Source organism: Geotrypetes seraphini, chromosome 13 (assembly GCF_902459505.1).
Source record: "Geotrypetes seraphini chromosome 13, aGeoSer1.1, whole genome shotgun sequence".
Classification (NCBI taxonomy): Eukaryota; Metazoa; Chordata; class Amphibia; order Gymnophiona; family Dermophiidae; genus Geotrypetes; species Geotrypetes seraphini.
Window position 1 is genome coordinate 83,601,254 of NC_047096.1, and position 17,841 is coordinate 83,619,094.

Here is a 17,841-nt window from a genome sequence, read left to right on the forward strand (position 1 = left end):
CAAACGAAGGCATCAGGCAAAGTGAGTCATAGAACAGAGACAGACACCCACAAAAGTTTCCTTTCTGCATATTCAAGAGACAACTAGTTAAACTGATAGGAACTTCATTATGTAGTTGTAAAGTCCCCCAGACTTTTCTATAATTAAATGCACTATTAATCTTAACGCTTCTGTTCTATTTACCTTAACCAAATTGCCAACTGTATAATTAATTTATAAGAGCATTCAGAAAGCTTTAAATGTATGCTGAGACCAACACTTCCAGCTAAGCTGAAGCTAGGATAGTGAAGGAGATGAAAGAGGCAACTCTGAAATTTCTTTACAGGAATATAGTGTGATTTGTCACATCAGTCAGTGGCCTGCCACCCTGCTCCCCGTGTCCTTCCAAAAATTGTTCCTAGTATTTCCAGCAATTCTGCTGTTGGTTCCAAAGGTTTGAGTAAGCAAAGATGCCAGTATCCTCTATGCCTGCCTTGCAAATACTGTGCAACTGTTTGAGATTCTCCACCTGGAAAAGAAATTCTCAGTCTTCAGGTTCTGCTCTGAGCCAGAGAATGAAGAGCCAGAAACTTTGCAATGCCTGGTAGTTTCTGCAAATCTAAGTCTTGGCAGGAAGCTAGGTAATATTTTATGGATGTTCTTTTAAAGTTAAAAGAGTATGTCAACTATGCAGTTGCATCCACTACAGAAAAGCTGAGGCATGCTCATTTTTACAGCTTTCACCAGGGGGACCTAGCTGGAAAGAGATTTGGGACAGCTGCACCTGACAAGAATACAAGATTCAGTGTATGAGGAAGGGAGAGGGCTTATCTGCAGGTGCCAGCCAGTAGAATTTGGAGGTCTGCAGTCATTTTCTTTGGTAGCAGTCTGCTTGGTATCATTTCTTTTCAACCTGGCCAGGTTCTCCTGGCATTCCCTTCATGAACTCTCGTTCTTTCACATCTCAGATGGCCGACGACTGCTTGATGCTGTGAAAACTGACCCGGGTGGGAGAGGTGGGGATGGACATGGCACGAGCCACACGAGCACGGATGGAATGCTTGTCCTGCCAGCGATGCCACCGCTTCCTCACTGCAGAGCGCACCTGTGACGAGAGAGAAAAGGGACAGATCACAGAAGAGTTTCCTTCTTGCCTCTAGCTCCCTTCTGCTGGGAAAAACCACAAGTTAAAACTTGTAAGTCAACAAAATAATAGTGGGTCATAGCACAAACCCCCCCTGCCCAGACCGTTCCTGATCTATGAGAAAGAGAGATGAGGTTGTGAATGAGCTGGGGAGAAACCTTTATTCACTGCAATTCCTTATTAGCTCTGAGCCAGCTTGTAGCACAGAAATATTATACTAAACTATTTTATAAGTTGTGATCAAGACTTGCCGAACTCATTGGGAAGGAGATATGTTGTAAAGAAGAGTAGATCTCCAGAAATGCCAGGGGGGGAGTTGATCTTGGGGACTCCAGCTAGTCGGGTTTTCGAGATATTCCTAACGAAGCTACTGTTGTAAGCCACACCCCTGCTCCTCCCACTACTCAGTAACCTGTATCCCTGGAATTTGTATTCTGCGCTGGTTCACAAAACGCTGTTCTGTATAGGAATCTTCAAATTGCCGCCAGTGTAGCTTAACACCTAGCAGCTGCAATCCTCATTAGTGCCCCGTATCACAGTGCTATTAACTTTTTTCTTTTTTCAATAATTTTTTGTAATTATTTAATGCTTATTTTACTTCTTATACATTTTCATACTTAGATATATAGACACTATATAGTGATACAGGGCACTAATGAGGATTGCAGCCGCTAGGTGTTAAGCTACACCCATGGCAATCTGAAGATTCCTGTATAGAACAGTGTTTTGTGAACCAGCACAGTAAACAAATTTCAAGGATACAGGTTACAGAATTGTGTATAAGAATTGAAAGATCACGTAGGAGCTGTTGCAGAATGGCACAACCTCTCACTACTCAGACATGTCCAAACTACAGTGGCGTCTCTAGACCTGAGTTTCTCAACTTCTTCAGGCCAAATACCCCCTAAGTCTAAAAATATCAACTGGGTACCCCTGCCCAAGCTCTGCCCCAGACCCACCTAGGCTCCACCCCTGACCCCCACCCCATAATAATAGTACTGATTGTAATGCAATTTCTTCCATCCATTTTTCATATACACACAATATAATCTTATTAATACATAATGGTAACCACAAAATTTAAAAAAGCACAAAGCATACTGTGCGCAGAGAAAACATTCATTATAATTTATATTCGGGGGGGGGGTTCAAAGAGGTCAAGGCAGATGACTTTAAAATATGCAATGTCACCTCAGTAACAACTATAGAAAAATAGACAAATATAGAGCAAAATATAGACAGCAGATATAAATTCACAAAACTGACACATTTTGATCACTAAATTGAAAATAAAATTATTTTTCCTACCTTTGTTGTCTGGTGATTTCATGAGTCTCTGGTTCCACTTCCTTCTTACTTTGCATCCAATATTTCTTTCTTTCTGCCTCCTGTATGCTTCCTCTCCTCCGGATCTGATTCCCTTCCCAAACCAACATTTCTCTCTCTGTCCCTCTGTTTCTTCCTCTCTCCTCCACCCCCATTGGCAACATGTCTCCCTCTCTCACTCTCCTTCTCTCATTCCTTCCCTTGCTGCAAAGGGAGTGGGGAAAGAGAGAGACATCCAGAGTGCATCTCTCCCACTCCCTCTACTGCCACATCCAACATTTCTCCTTCTCTCATCCCCCGGATCATGTGCAGCATTTTTCACCACTGCCCACCAGCCCCATGCCCATTTCTCCATCACTATGTCCAACATTTCTCCCCCTTGCATCCCCTTCAAGTTGTCCCTCTGTTCCCTCTCCACCACCATATCCAACATTTCTCCCTCTTATCCTTCTATTCCCCATGCATCTCTACCTCACTCCTTTCTCTATGCCCAATTTTCCTCTTTCTTCCTTTCCCCATGTGCACCATCTCTTTCCCTCTCACTCACACACTCATGACCAACAATTCTCCCTTTCTGTTCCCTTCCACCTATATCCCAAGTTAGTATCCCCTTCCTCCCTTCTGCGTCCCATGTTCATGCCCCCTCCCTTCCTTCTGTGTCCTGAGTTCATGTCCCCTTCTCTGCCTTCCAGCCTTTGTCCCAAAATCGTGCCCCTCCCATGTAACAGCATGCTCCTTCCCCCCCTCTTTTGTCCCTGATCATGTCCCCTCTCTCCCTTACTTGCTTGAGCCGCACTCACTTCCTTCAGGGTCATCCAACTGGGCTGATCCTTCTGCCTTCAGCGGCACAGTTCACACGCTGCATGTGGCTGACCCACAAGACTTCCCTCTGACGTCAGCTCTGGCATCAGAGAGGTTTCTGGGTCAGCCACGTGCAGCGTGAAAGAGCCACCGATGTGTCCTTGCAACAAGTGCTGCTGACCCGGAAAGCTGTCCTCTGACATCAGCTCTAACATCAGAGGTAAGCCTTCTGAGTCGGCTTCAGTGGAATGGGGCGGGCAGGAAGGAGGGCATGGGATTCCCAGTGGTGACAGCGGTTTCGGCGGAGGAGAGTGGGTGAGCAATAAGGAGGGTATGGGATCCTCAGCGGCCAGTGTGCACACCCCCAACAAGTGGCTTGCATACCCTAAGGTTACATGTACCACATGTTGAGAAATACTGCTCTAAACCAGTGGTCCCCAACCCTGTCCTGGAGGACCACCAACCAGTTAGGTTTTTGGGATAGCCCTAATGGAACTCCTCTTATATGAGGAAAGACTAAAGAGGTTAGGGTTCTTCAGCTTGGAAAAGAGACGTTTGAGGGGAGATATAAGTGAAGTCTACAAAATCCTGTGTAGAACTGGATCGATATTTTACTGCATCAAGATTTACAAAGACTAGGGGACACTCAATGAAGTTACAGAGTAATACTTTTAAAACTAATAGGAGGAAATATTTTTTCACTCAGAGAATAGTTAAGCTCTGGAATGTGTTTTTATTTATTTATTCATTTTTATAGCCCGTCCTCCCCAGGAGCCCAGAACATTGCCAGAGGATGTGGTAAGAGCGATTTAATATAGCTGGTTTTAAAAAAGTTTGGACAAGTTTGTGGATGAAAAGTCCATAGTTTTCTGTTGAGACAGATATGGGAGAAGCCACTGCTTGCCCTGGATCGGTGGCATAGAATGCTTTTACTATTTGGGTTTCTGTCAAGTACTTGCGACTTGTATTGGCCTCCATGAAGACAGGATACTGGGCTATATGGACTCAAGTCTCAGCACATCTTTGGAGACCACATTACCGCAAAGATGTGCTGAGACTTGAGTCGGTCCAGCGAATGGCCACACGGATGGTAACAGGGCTCAGGGAGCTCCCGTATGAGAAACGGCTGAATAAATTGCAGCTCTACTCCCTAGAAGAACGCAGGGAGAGAGGGGACATGATCGAAACATTCAAATACCTCACGCGCCGTATCGAGGTAGGGGAGGATATCTTCTTCTTCAAGGAACCCACGTCAACACGAGGGCATCCGTGGAAAATCAGGGGAGGGACATTGCATGGCGACACCAGGAAATACTTCTTCACCGAGAGGGTGGTAGATCGATGGAATAGTCTTCCGATACAGGTAATTGAGGCCAGCAGTGTGCCTGATTTTAAAGCTAAATGGGATCGAAAGGTGGGATCTCTTCACAAAGGGAGGTAGGGGAGGGTCATTGGTGTGGGCAGACTTGGTGGGCCTTGGCCCTTATCTGCTGTCACTTTCTATGTTTCTATGACCCAGTAAGGCTATTCTTATGTTCTTAATATGCATGAGAGAGATTTGCATATAGTGGAGGTGGTAGGCATGCAAATCTGCCCCATGCATATTCATTAGGTCTATCCTGAAAACCCCACTGGCCGGTGGTCCTCCAGGACAGGGTTGGGGGACCACTGCTCTAGACATCAGAGGGGGCAGGAGATAAATAGAGCCAATAGTGCATGCTTGAAGTCTGCGTCCCTGTGTTTGTCTTATTGTTTTGCTGCTATTGCTGCTCTTCAGAAGCAGTTGATTCGGTTGCTTCATTGCTGGTTCAGTGGGAGGAGAAAATCCCACTTGATAAACTACAGTTACTTACCTGTAACAGGTGTTATCCACGGTCAGCAGGCAGATAATTTCACAAATCTCCCTCCTCCCCTAGTTGGCTTCTTAGCTTTTTTTACTAAACTGATGATCCCGCGAGCCAACATTGGTTACAAAGGCACTTGCACATGCGTAGTACAGGCCATCTCAAGACTTTTCAACAGTTAAAGTGATTCTATACTTTTAGACCATCCGTACCGGGCTCCATGGATGATGTCACACAATCCTACTTCTCAGAACGATCCGCTAAGGTTAGTTTTAATAATTCTATCTCGGATTCCTTCTCCACTAACTATGGTATCCCTTAGAGTTCAGTCCTCTCCCCTCTCCTAAGAACATAAGAATTGTCGCTGCTGGGTCAGACCAGTGGTCCATCGTGCCCAGCAGTCCACTCCCGCGGCAACCCTTAGGTCAAAGACCAGTGCCCAAACTGAGTCTAGCCTTACCTGCGTATGTTCCGGTTCAACAGGAAGTTATCTAACTTTGTCTTGAATCCCTGGAGGGTGTTTTCCCCTATAACAGCCTTCGGAAGAGTGTTCCAGTTTTCCACCACTCTGGGTGGGTGAAGAAGAACTTCCTTACGTTTGTACGGAATCTATCCCCTTTTAACTTTAGAGAGTGCCCTCTTTTTCTCCCTACCTTGGAGAGGGTGAACAACCTGTCCTTATCTACTAAGTCTATTCCCTTCATTATCTTGAACATTTCAATCGTGTCCCCTCTCAGTCTCCTCTTTTCAAGGGAGAAGAGGCCCAGTTTCTCTAATCTCTCACTGTACGGCAACTCTTCCAGCCCCTTAACTATTTTAGTCGCTCTTCTCTGGACCATCTCAAGTTGTACCATGTCATTCTTCATGTACAGTGACCAGTGCTGGACGCAGTATTCCAGTATTGATATAACTCATTTCACTTTGAGTTATATCAATAAGAGCTCTCGAAGAATACATTTGTTTCCTTTTCCCTCATTAAAACTGTCATTATAAAAGGTTCTTTCAAAGAACCTTTTCTTTTCAGGCAGCTAAACTAAATTCATGGCTCGCCCAAATAGTGCTTGATGCCTCTTCTTATCTTGATTTTAGAAAGCAGATTAAAACTCTATTATTTAACAGGCTGGGTTCTTAATATATTTTATTATTATACTATTTATTCTTTTAAGATTGTTTACCCTTTTTATATGGCATGTATGTATTTTTCCTATATTATATGCATATAACTTGTTGATTTCAATGATTAGCATTGTTTGTATTTTAATTAATTGTTGTGAACCGTCTAGAACTTCTTGGGTATGGCGGTATATAAAATAAAATTATTATTATTATTATTCTCCGATCTGTTCATGATCCCCTTTTTAAGCATTCCAAGCATTCTGTTCGCCCTTTTCGCCGCCGCCACACATTGCGCGGACGGCTTCATCGACTTGTCGACCAGTACTCCCAAGTCTGTTTCTTGAGGAGTCTTTCCGAGTACTGCACCGGAGATCCTGTATTCGTGTATAAAATTTTTGTTACCGACATGCATCACCTTATCCACGTTAAACCTCATTTACCATGTCGCGGCCCATTTCTTGAGCGTGTTTGTCACGTCTTCACAAACCTTCTACGTCTTCACTACTCTAAATAACTTTTTATCATCTGCAAATTTTATCACCTCGCTCATCGTACCAATTTCCAGGTCATTTATAAATATGTTGAAAAGCACGGATCCAAGCACCGAACCCTACAGCACTCCACTCGTGACAGTTTTCCAGTCCGAGTATTGTCCATTTACCCCCTCTCTTTGTTTCCTATCCACCAACCAGTTTTTAATCCACATGAGTATTTCACCCTCGATTCCATGGCTTGCAATTTTTCAAAGTAGTTGTTCATGCGGAACCTTGTCGGACGCCTTCTGAAAATACAGATATACAATGTTGACTGGGTCACCCTTGTCTATCTGCCTGTTAACTCTCTCAAAGAAGTGCAGCAAGTTCGTCAAGCAAGATCTTCCTTTGCTGAAGCTGTGCTGGCTGGTCCTCATCAGATTGTGTACATCAAGGTGGTCAATGATGCGGTCCTTTATAAACGCCTCTACTATCTTTCCTGGTACCGAGTTCAGCCTCACCGGTCTGTAGTTTCCCAGATCTCCCCTCGAATCTTTCTTGAAGATCAGCATAACATTTGCCACTTTCCAGTCTTCCGGAATCCTTCCCAATTTGATCGACAGATTGGTTATTAGTTGAAGCAGTTCAGCTATAACCCCTTTCAGTTCTTTGATTACCCTCAGATGGATGCCATCTGGTCCAGGGGATTTATCATTTTTAAGCCTATCAAGCAGCCTATTAAGCAGCTTCATACCTCTTCTAGACTGACCATCAACCCCGTCAGTTTCCCGTCATCGTTTCCTGCGGCTTTCTGTACGTTGTGTATATCCTCTTCGATAAATACAGACACAAAAAATGTGTTCAGTTTGTCGACAATGGCTTTGTCCTCCTTTAGCACTCCATGGTCATCCAACGGCCCCACTGCTTCCTTTGCGGGTCGTTCCCCCTTAATATATCAAAAGAACGGCTTTAAGTTTTTCACCCCCTTGGCTATTTTTTCCTCGTAGTCTTTTTTTGGCCCCTCTCACCACTTTATAGCACCTGCTTTGATGTTGTTTGTGCTTTTTCCCGTTTTCGTCCGTTGTTGACCTTTTCCATTCCTTAAAAGAAGTCTTGTCTCTGATCGCTTCTTTCACTGCTACATTGAGCCACGCCTGTTCCTGGTTCTTTTTCCTCTTGGATCCCTTGTTGATATGCAGTATATAGAGATTTTACACCTTAGTGACTATGTCCTTAAAAAGGGACCATGCTTGCTCTAGCGTTTTACAGTGCTTATTCTCTTCTTCCCCACCATGAGTCTCATCCCTTCATAATTCCCTTTTCGGAAGTTCAGTGCCTTGGCCATCATTCTGGATCGATGTTTTGCCCCCGTGTCCAAGTTGAAGCATCCTTTCTACTTCTACACCTAGCGCCGGTCCTCATAATCCATTTAGAATTAAGTCCAGAATTGCATTTCTTCTCATATTTTCCTTGACAAGTTGTTCCAGGAAGCAATGGCCTACAGCAGGGGTGTCCAATGTCGGTCCTCGAGGGCCGCAATCCAGTCGGGTTTTCAGGATTTCCCCAATGAATATACATGAGATCTATTAGCATACAATGAAAGCAGTGCATGCAAATAGACCTCATGTATATTCATTGGGGAAATCCTGAAAATCCGACTGGACTGCAGCCCTCGAGGACCGACATTGGACACCCCTGGCCTACAGCATCCAGGAACTTGGTCTCCCTACCACAGCTGGAGGGGCAAAGGCTCCAGTCTATCCCTGGATAATTTAAGTTGCCCATGATAACTGCGTTGCCTCCCTTGCAGTTGTGTTTAATCTCGTCTGTCATTTCTCCATCAGTTTCTTTGGACTGCCCTGGGGGTCGGTAGTAGATGCCGATCTTCGTTTCCATTCCATTTGTTCCCAGAATTTTGGCCCATAGAGACTCTACCTTATTTTTCATTTCTGGCGTGTTCTCTCCGGTAAACTCAATTCCCTCTTTGACGTATAGGGCAATATCCCCACCTTTTTGACCCATTCTGTCTCTGTGGTATAGCTTGTATCCTGGTAGCACAGTGCCCTAGACGTTTTCCTTGTTCCACTATGTTTCCGTGATGCCGATGATGTCAAGGTTATCTTTTCGTGCCATAGCTTCCAATTCCCCCATTTTATTCCTTAGGCTCCTTGTGTTCGTGTACATACACTTGAGTTTGCGGTCTGTTCTATAACATCTTTCTCGCCCCCATGATTACCCTTGGTCAATTCATTGGATTTGCCACCTATGCATATGCCGATGATGTACTGCTTTTACACCCACTTAATATAGAGGATCCAAACGAACTACAGGATATAAACGAAAAACTAGAAAAAGTTAGTCAGTAGTTGAGAAACAACATGTTATCTCTGAATATCATTAAATCTCAAACTATCCTGTTCCCCTGGAAAGAAGGCTTATCGTTAACATCACCCATACAGATAAGCAATACGTCCTTGCAAGAAGTCACCAGCATTAAAATTCTTGGAGTCATTCTTGATCATAAACTATCGTACCAGATCATATCAGCCAAGTAGTAAAAAACTGGGTTTTTTTTTAAATAAGTATGATCAGATCTCTGGCAAAGGTACTTGATTCTTCAGCACTCAATATTCTTATTCACTCTCTTATCATATCAAAGCTGGATTACTGTAACTCACTATTCAAAGACATTACTCAGAAACAAATAAGGCGATTACAATTAATACAAAACACTGCAATAAAAATCATAACAAATTCCAAGAAATACGATCAGGTAATGCCACTTTTAAGAAATGCCCATTGGTTGCCAATCCCTCATCATATAAAATTGCCCTTCTAACAGTTAAGATTCATCAATCTTACTCTCCTATCTTTTTAGACAGACTGTTAATTCCCTATTCTACCACTAGAGCACTTCGCTTGAGTGCTCATAATCACCTTTCAGTTCCTTCATTAAAAATCATCAGCACTAAGCGTAACAAAATCTTTTCAGTCACAGCTCCCCAGCTTTGGAACTCGCTCCCAAATCCTCTTAGAGAGGAACCAATACTAGGAAAATTTTAAGAGCTCCCTGAAAACGTTTGAAATTTAAATCTACTTACCTCAGCATATCTAAACAATTGATCAGTTAATTATTCAATTTCCTCTATTTTCTTTAAAAAAATTTTCTAGTCATGTCCCCTTTCCTTCGTCTTCTCCTTTATTGTGAACTTTTCTTTATACCATTGTACTTCTTCCCCTTTATTCCTGTAAGTTGCTGTCCATTGATTGCCATATATGTATTTCTGTATGTATCTCTGTATGTCCTGTACCCCATTTTTTATTATTATGTCAGCGCTTAGAAAGTTTTATAAGTGTTTTAATCAAATTTTAAATAAACTATATCTGTGAGAATATGTGCCTGCGCTCCCTGGATAACACCTGTTACAGGTAAGTAACTGTGCTTAACCATCAGATATGGTCGATAGTTGATAGGATTAAAGAGAGAAGGGGTATGTCTAATATTTTCCTGAAGCGGTAATGCAAGTCCAGATTATTTCAAACTTTAGGGCCTTGACATTCAAAGGTAGATTCATGTATCTTTTTACGGTGAACATGTAATGGAGAATGAAAGGTCAACTTAAAAAACTGTGTTGATCTTGAACTATAAAAGGAGCTTGTAATTGTGATCTTAGAAACTAGTCCATTGGAGTTTTCTCCGTATATTGCTTTATGGACATACAAGTAATCTTAAATTGAATTCTCTTTTTAATATGTAGCTAGTGTAACTCCCTCAGCAGTGGACTAACACTTTCAAATTGGCTTTGTCAAAAATTAGTCTGGCTGCTGTATTTTGCAGTAGTTATCTCTTGTATTATTTTTCTGTTACACCACAGTATAGTGAATTGCAGTAATCCAAGTAAGGAAATAGAACAGCTTGCAAAACTGTCTGATCTTATCATTTTTAATTATCTTAACTGAAAGAAAAATTTATTCACCAAGGAATTAATTTGGTCAGCAAAGCTAAGATCAGCGTCTATAATAACATCTAAAACTTTTGATGTTTCAAGTTTCTTTATTTTTGATATACCATTTATCAAGTAGGTATGTAGGTATCTAAACGGTTAAAAATAAAATATAATTTAGAAAGTAAAATCATATCTAGGCTAAAAGGAGGGGAGCATTTACACACTGATGTACATGAAACGAGAGGGAAATGGGGAAAGGGAAGTTATTAAATACATCGAGATTGAACATAAAACTAAAGGAGGTAAGAGGGAAATATATTTGGGTAGGGCTCACTTCAAAAGAAGCGTTTTGATTTCCAGATGAGTTCTCTTGATTTTTTTCTCCAGTTGACAGCACCAATTCAGTATATGGAAATGAACTGTAGCTATCAAACCAGAGCACCTTAGTCTTCAATTTATTGAACTTGAGAAAATTTTTCTGTGTCCACATTCTCAGATAATCTATGATCATCCCCGAAGAAGTCATTAACAATGCTGATCATGGGAGGCAGAGGGAGAGGAGGCAGGAGGAATGTGGAGCATAAGGAGGGCAGAGATGGGAGGCAGGTGGAGAGCAGGAGGAAGAGGAATAAGGAGTCAGAAGACAGGTAGCAGTACAAAGAGAGGAGATGGGGTGCAAGGGCAGATAGAGGAATGAAGGCAGACTATACAAGGAAGTGGCAGACAGAGAGAAGAAGGTGTTGGATAATTAAATTAATGTCATAGAAGGAAGGAGAGAGAGAGAGAAAAGAAAGTGAGGAGATGAAGGGAGAAAAGTTCTGCGTACACATTACAGACCTCTACCACAGAGTACTCTTACACTTATAAGACTATCTCATTGGCATGAAAACAGAGCAGAGCATAATATCAGTTGTTCGGAACTTACCTCACTGTTCAAGAAGCAATAGAAAACCGACACAAAGAAGCCCTGAATATAGACAAGAAACAGTCTTTAATGGCATCTTCAGTCTTTTCAAGACACTTATTTTTTCAACACATTTCTAGTACCTGAACCCGCAATCTGGGCAACTGCCTGCTGCCGTCGCATATGCCGGGACTCCTGCCTTCGCATATCTGCCAGATACGCGAAGGTAGGAGTCCCGGCATATGATGCGGCTGCAGGAAGTTGCTAATCAGCCGACGCCGGAGATTCTTTTCCTGCCCAGTGTGCACCAGGTACTGCTGGACAAGGGAAGGAGGGGAAGGGAGAAGGGATACTGTTGGACAAGGGGAGGAGGGGAAGAAGGAAGGGAGAAGGGGTACTGCTTGACCTGGCAGAAAGGGAGGGAAAGGAAAGGTGCTACACACTGGAGGGAGGGTGAGATGGTGCATGGGGAGAGAGCATGTTGGGTTGGGGGGTGCAAAGGAGGGATGCCACTGAGGGAAGAGGCAAGGACAGAGAGAAAGCGTGCTGGAGGCAGAAAGTGTTGGACTCATGGAGAGGGCAAAATGGATGGGGAGAGAAGGAGAAATGTTACACTGGGGAAGGGGGAGAGGGCAGAGAGTGAAAAGTAGGACTTATGGAAGGAGAGAGAGAGATGTTGTTTGGTTGAGGAAAGGAGGATCAGAGGAGAAGCATGCAGGAGGAAGAGAGAAAAAAATGTTGGACTAGTGGAAAGGAGGGAGCCATGTTGGACTGGGAGAGGGGCCAGAAAGGAGGAAGGGAAGGAAGATGGACTGCAGGGGGCAGAAAGAAGGAAGGTAAAGAGAAATGTTACACTGGAGGTGAGGGAGAGAAGGAGAGAGATGTCAGACCATGGAAATAGGGACGGAAGGAGAGAGAGAGATAGGAAGGGAAGGGAAGACATGGAAATGTAGATTTTGAGAAGAAAGTAGAAAAAGGGAAAAATTGAATGTTAAGTTAATGCCAAAGATAGATGCAAGGCAGAATGTGAAGACGGAGAGAAAAACAGTCAAAGGACAAGAAGGCCCTGGAAACATAGTTAAAAGCACAGAAAAATGAAGTCAGCAGACAACAAAGGTAGGGAAAATATTTTATTTTCAATATAGTGACTGAAATTTGTCAGTTCTGAGAAAGGAAAGATGTTAAACTTTAACTGTGAGGGCCGCAGAAAAAATAGGGTATTTGGAAGGGCACAGAAAAAAAAGTTAATGTTAATAGAACCTGGGCTCCCTCCAATTATTCCGCAAGCAACTGAAAACCTGGCTTTTCACTAAAATGTAATTCTATCCCCCCTTACTCTTCTCTTCTATATATAAGTTCATGTAAACCTTTTTTTTCCTTCTCTTCCTATATTTTAAGTTCTTGTAAACCGTGCCGAGCTCCACAACATCCGTGGAGATGATGCGGTATATAAACTTAAGGTTTAGTTTAGTTTATTAAAGAAATGACAATTTTGCATGAGGTAAAACTCTTTATATTTATAAATCTTTCCTTTATAAACTATAGAGTTTTACCTCATGCAAAATTGTCATTTCTTTAATAAGACATTAACTATTTTTTCTGCGGCCCTCAAAGTACCTACAAATCCGAAATGTGGCCCTGCAAATGGTTTTAGTTTGAGACCACTGCTCTGTTGCATCCTACAGTGGAGTGTTTCTATACAAAGTAATATGGCACTGGCATGCTGTCATGTGATTTGTACCTGAAAGGACTGCAGGAAGGAGTTGAAGTAGATGAAGACAATTCGAGAGATCTCGTCTTCCCCAGGGGAGACAAAGAATAGCATGTAGGTTATCCCCAGTAGAGGCAGTAGCACTAGGGTGGCCTTCACAGCTTTCCTGGGGAGTGAAAGGTCATTTATTCAGTAAAAAGAATCCTGTTATATCTGGATTTAAAGTGCTCCTCCAGTCTTAGATGATGCCAATGAAACAAGAGAGCAGCTTATGTGTGGATGTCCAGGGCCTTTCAAGAGGTAAAGTATTGTTTGTTTCCCAAATTGATTACTGTAATGTTGCCTATGCAAGTTTAATGAATGGTAATATTAGGCACCTACAATGCAGAATACTGCTTTGAGGTTGTTGTATTTGAGATATTATAGGATTCAATTTAAAGTCTTGACTTTAGTACGAAGAACAAATCTTTGCATTCATTTGAATGTACTTGGAGGCTCCTACTGGATGTTTCTTTCTCCTCTTATGTCTGAGCTGAGTTGCTTCATATTTTATGGGTTATTCTATTGTTGCCAACTTATATGGTATGCCTCATCTTTTGCTTATTTGGATGAGCACTTGTTTACTGTTGTGCGCTAGATCTGATATACTACACCTCTGTATTCGTTCCCTTATGATGTTTCATGTTTGTTTATTTACTGAAAACTGAATAAAACTTATTGAACTTTAAAAAAAAAAAAAAATGCAAAAAGTTATTAAAACAGTTTTTCAAACAAGCTTTTAATTTAGATATGGAAGTGAGCTACAGGATGTATTAGTCTCTCTGCAAGATATTATAATGGTAATTTCCATTGCAATAGCAATGGTATACTGAACCTTAGGGTACTCTGTCCATTCTTGTGAGCATACTACAGAAAGATGTCAATCACAGCTTTTGAAACCTCCTTCTTCTCCCAGGAGTCTGCTGCCCCCTTCAGTTTTTCTTTTTGCAGGCAAGCATGAAAGGTATCTTCTGATCTGCTTGGTTTATTTCTTTTTTTATTTTGCAATAGTTTTACAGTTTTTCACACTAGTCATGGTCTTTTTGGGGAAATCAGATATCCATCTGCCTGCATGGAAAGGAACAGATTTTAAATCTGCAGTTGGCAGGTATATCCTTCAGGGACCTGTTTCAGCCAGCCTGCTGAAGATTAGTGGAGGTAGTATTTGCTCACTCCTTTGACTTGGTCAGGGACTGGAGCACAAGCTGCTTAGGCGTTAATAGTGTTTCTTTGGAGCATTCACGGTGCCGGCTGAATTTTATCTCCCTCCACTTTTTTGTGTGTGTGGTGGGGAGGAGTGGTTTGCCGGTTGGTTTATGGAGGTCTGACCGGCAGCCCCAAAATCCTAGTGAAGTGACTGAGGGCTAGCTTCTCAAAGCTTTAACGCCGTCGCTAAACTGTTTTCCGGCAGTTTAGCCTGTAAGCAGTTTAGCGACAGATTATCAAAAGGGATTATCTTCCACTTTAGCAAAATTTATAGCAGTCTCTTCAAAATTGAAATTAGTCCTACGGTGGATTCTTTAAAAATGCCAAGCCATTTTCAAAAAGTGGCATCGGCTTTTGGCGACAAAAAAAAGCGACTGGTCCAGGGGTGCCAGTCAGTGTCAGAGACTGCTAAAAACCTGTGTTATGATGCAACAGGAGTGATGACTCTGCTGCATCACAACACCCCTTCCCTAAAACCTCAGCTGCAACCACCCTGGCAGCAGGTCCTTAAACAGCCTAGACCAATCAGAGCCTCAGGCCCCTCCCCGGATGCATCGTGAAGGGTCCTAATGCTCTGATTGGCCCGGACACCCAAGGCCCCGCCTATACAGCATATTTTACTCAAGTTAGCTCCCAATATAGGAGGAATTCATTCATCTGTGTATCTTAAATATGGTAGAGACCCTAATATTTTTTCTCATTCATTTTGGGACTGCTGGCATATTAAAGCATTTTGGACTGTGGTGGTATTCTATTTACACTCGGTCATGGGCTGTTTCTTAGAGGGCACAGTAGAACAATTAGTGTTGGATGTTCTTGGCTCATTTCAGGAACTGCCTAGGGGAGGAATCCTGCTTTGTCGTAAGATGTGTCTCCTGGTTCGTAAATGACTTCCTCGGACTCACCATCTTTTTGGAAGTGCTCAGGTTCACACATTGGTCATTTGGGAAGCACGAGAGGAGGAAGGCCATGCTAAACAACAACATCCGTTTTTGCTTACTTGGGACTATTATTTGAATTCTTTACATCCACGAGGGTGAAGCCTCTTTTTGAATATAATCTCTGAACATTTCTAATGTTCAGCTGGAAATCCTTATAGATTATGATGTTAGTACTCTCATGCCTCTAGGTCAGGGGCAGAGGAATAAACAAAAGGAGGAGAGACTGATGGTTATAGGACCTGGGATATGGTTTAGGACTCTCATTGCATTACGTTCCTCCTGGGATGGAAGTAGAATGGGAAGAGGAGATGGGATTGTGGGGGGGGGGGGGGGGGGGGGGGGTAATACTTATGTAATTCCTTGGCTGATCCGGATTGTTCTTTGACAGGAATTCTGTTCTTTTGTTGTTCTCTTTTTCTTTTCACTGTAGGATTCTTACTGCCTTTGCTGTTTTTCAATAAAATTGTTTGAAAGTAACATAATATAACATAACAATTCATTTATATACTGCAATCCCTGATTTTTAAAAAAGAAATTTATCAAATAAGTATTTTAACAGTATTTTAAAAGCTGAATATGAATTGAAGCTTAATATCAGATTGCCATCATAGGGGACTTATTACCTTCTGGTTATAAAATTCTTCCTCTCTGCAGAGAGAACAAAAGAGGAGAAGGGCTTGCTAACATTCTGCAGGAAATGCAAGAAAGTAACAGGCCGCAAACTCAAGTGTATGTACACGAATGCAAGGAGCCTAAGGAATAAGATGGGGGAATTGGAAGCTATGGCACAAAAAGATAACCTTGACATCATCGGCATCACGGAAACATGGTGGAATGAGGAAAACGTCTGGGACACTGTGCTACCGGGATACAAGCCATACCGCAGAGACAGAGTAGGAAAAAAGGAGGGGGTATTGCCCTATATGTCAAAGAGGGAATTGAGTGTACCGGAGAGAACACGCCAGAAACGAAAAATAAGGTAGAGTCTCTATGGGCCAAAATACCGGGAACAAATAAAATGGAAATGAAGATCGGCATCTACTACCGACCCCCAAAGAAACTGATAGAGAAATGATGGACGAGATTAAATGCAACTGAAAGGGAGGCAACGCAGTTATCATGGGTGACTTAAATTATCTGTGGATAGACTGGAGCCTATGCACCTCCAGCTGCAGTAGGGAGACCAAGTTCCTAGATGCTGTAGGCAATTGTTTCCTGGAACAACTTGTGAAGGAAAATACGAGAGGAAATGCAATTCTGGACTTAATCCTAAATGGACTACGAGGACCGGCGCAAGGTGTAGAAGTAGAAGGGACGCTGGGAAACAGTGATCACAATATGATCCACTTCAACCTGGACACAGGGGCAAAACATCGATCCAGAATGACGGCCACGGCACTGAACTTCCGAAAAGGTAATTACGAAGGGATGAGAATCATGGTGAGAAGAAGATTAAGAAGAGGATAAGCACTGTAAAAATGCTAGAGCAAGCATGGTCCCTTTTTAAGGACACAGTCACCGAGGCACAAAATCTATATATACCATGTATCAACAAGGGATCCAAGAGGAAAAAGAACAAGGAACCAGAGTGGCTCACTGTAGCGGTGAAGGAAGCGAACAGAGACAAGAAGACTTCATTTAAAGAATGGAAAAGGTAAAAAACGGACGAAAACTGGAAAAAGCACAAACAACATCAAAGCAGGTGCCATAAGGCGGTTAAGAGGGGCCAAAAGAGACTACGAGGAAAAAATAGCTAAGGAGGCAAAAAACCTCAAGCTGTTCTTTCGATATATTAAGGGGAAACGACCCGCAAAGGAAGCAGTGGGGCCGTTGGATGACCATGGAATAAAGGGAGTACTAAAGAATAATAAAGCCTTCGCCGACAAACTGAACACATTTTTTACGTCTGTATTTACCGAAGAGGATATATACAATATACCAGAAGCCAACAGGCTTTACGCAGGAAACAAAGATGGGAAACTGACAGGGTTGACGGTCAGTCTAGAAGAGGTATGCAGGCAGATTGATAGGCTTAAAAACGATAAATCCCCAGCATCAAGGAACTGAAAGTGGTTATAGCTGAACTGCTCCAACTAATAGCCAATCTGTCGATCAAATCAGAAAGGATTCCGAAAGACTGGAAAATGGTGAATGTTATGCCGATCTTCAAGAAAGGTTTGAGGGAGATCCGGGAAACTACAGGCCGGTGAGTGTGACCTCAGTACCAGGAAAGATGGTAGAGGCGCTGATAAAGGACCGCATCTAATGATGACCAGCCAGCATGGCTTCAGCAAAGGAAGATCTTGCTTGACGAACTTACTGCACTTCTTCGATGGAATAAACAGACAAATAAACAAGGGTGACCCGGTCGACATTGTATATCTGAATTTTCAGAAGGCGTTCGACAAGG

General features: G+C 42.5%; 1 protein-coding gene across 1 annotated transcript in view; it reads right to left on the minus strand.

The window, feature by feature from the left end:
• Positions 1 to 943: 943 nt before the first annotated feature.
• Positions 944 to 17,841, minus strand: part of LOC117347478 (corticotropin-releasing factor receptor 1-like) — a 119,118-nt gene continuing 102,220 nt past the window's right edge. Inside the window, exons 11-13 of the mRNA XM_033918481.1 lie at positions 13,276 to 13,411; positions 11,556 to 11,597; positions 944 to 1,084 (exon numbers count right to left, since the gene is read on the minus strand). Of these exons, the coding sequence (XP_033774372.1) occupies positions 944 to 1,084; positions 11,556 to 11,597; positions 13,276 to 13,411 (319 nt within the window). The remainder of the gene's footprint in view (positions 1,085 to 11,555; positions 11,598 to 13,275; positions 13,412 to 17,841) is intronic.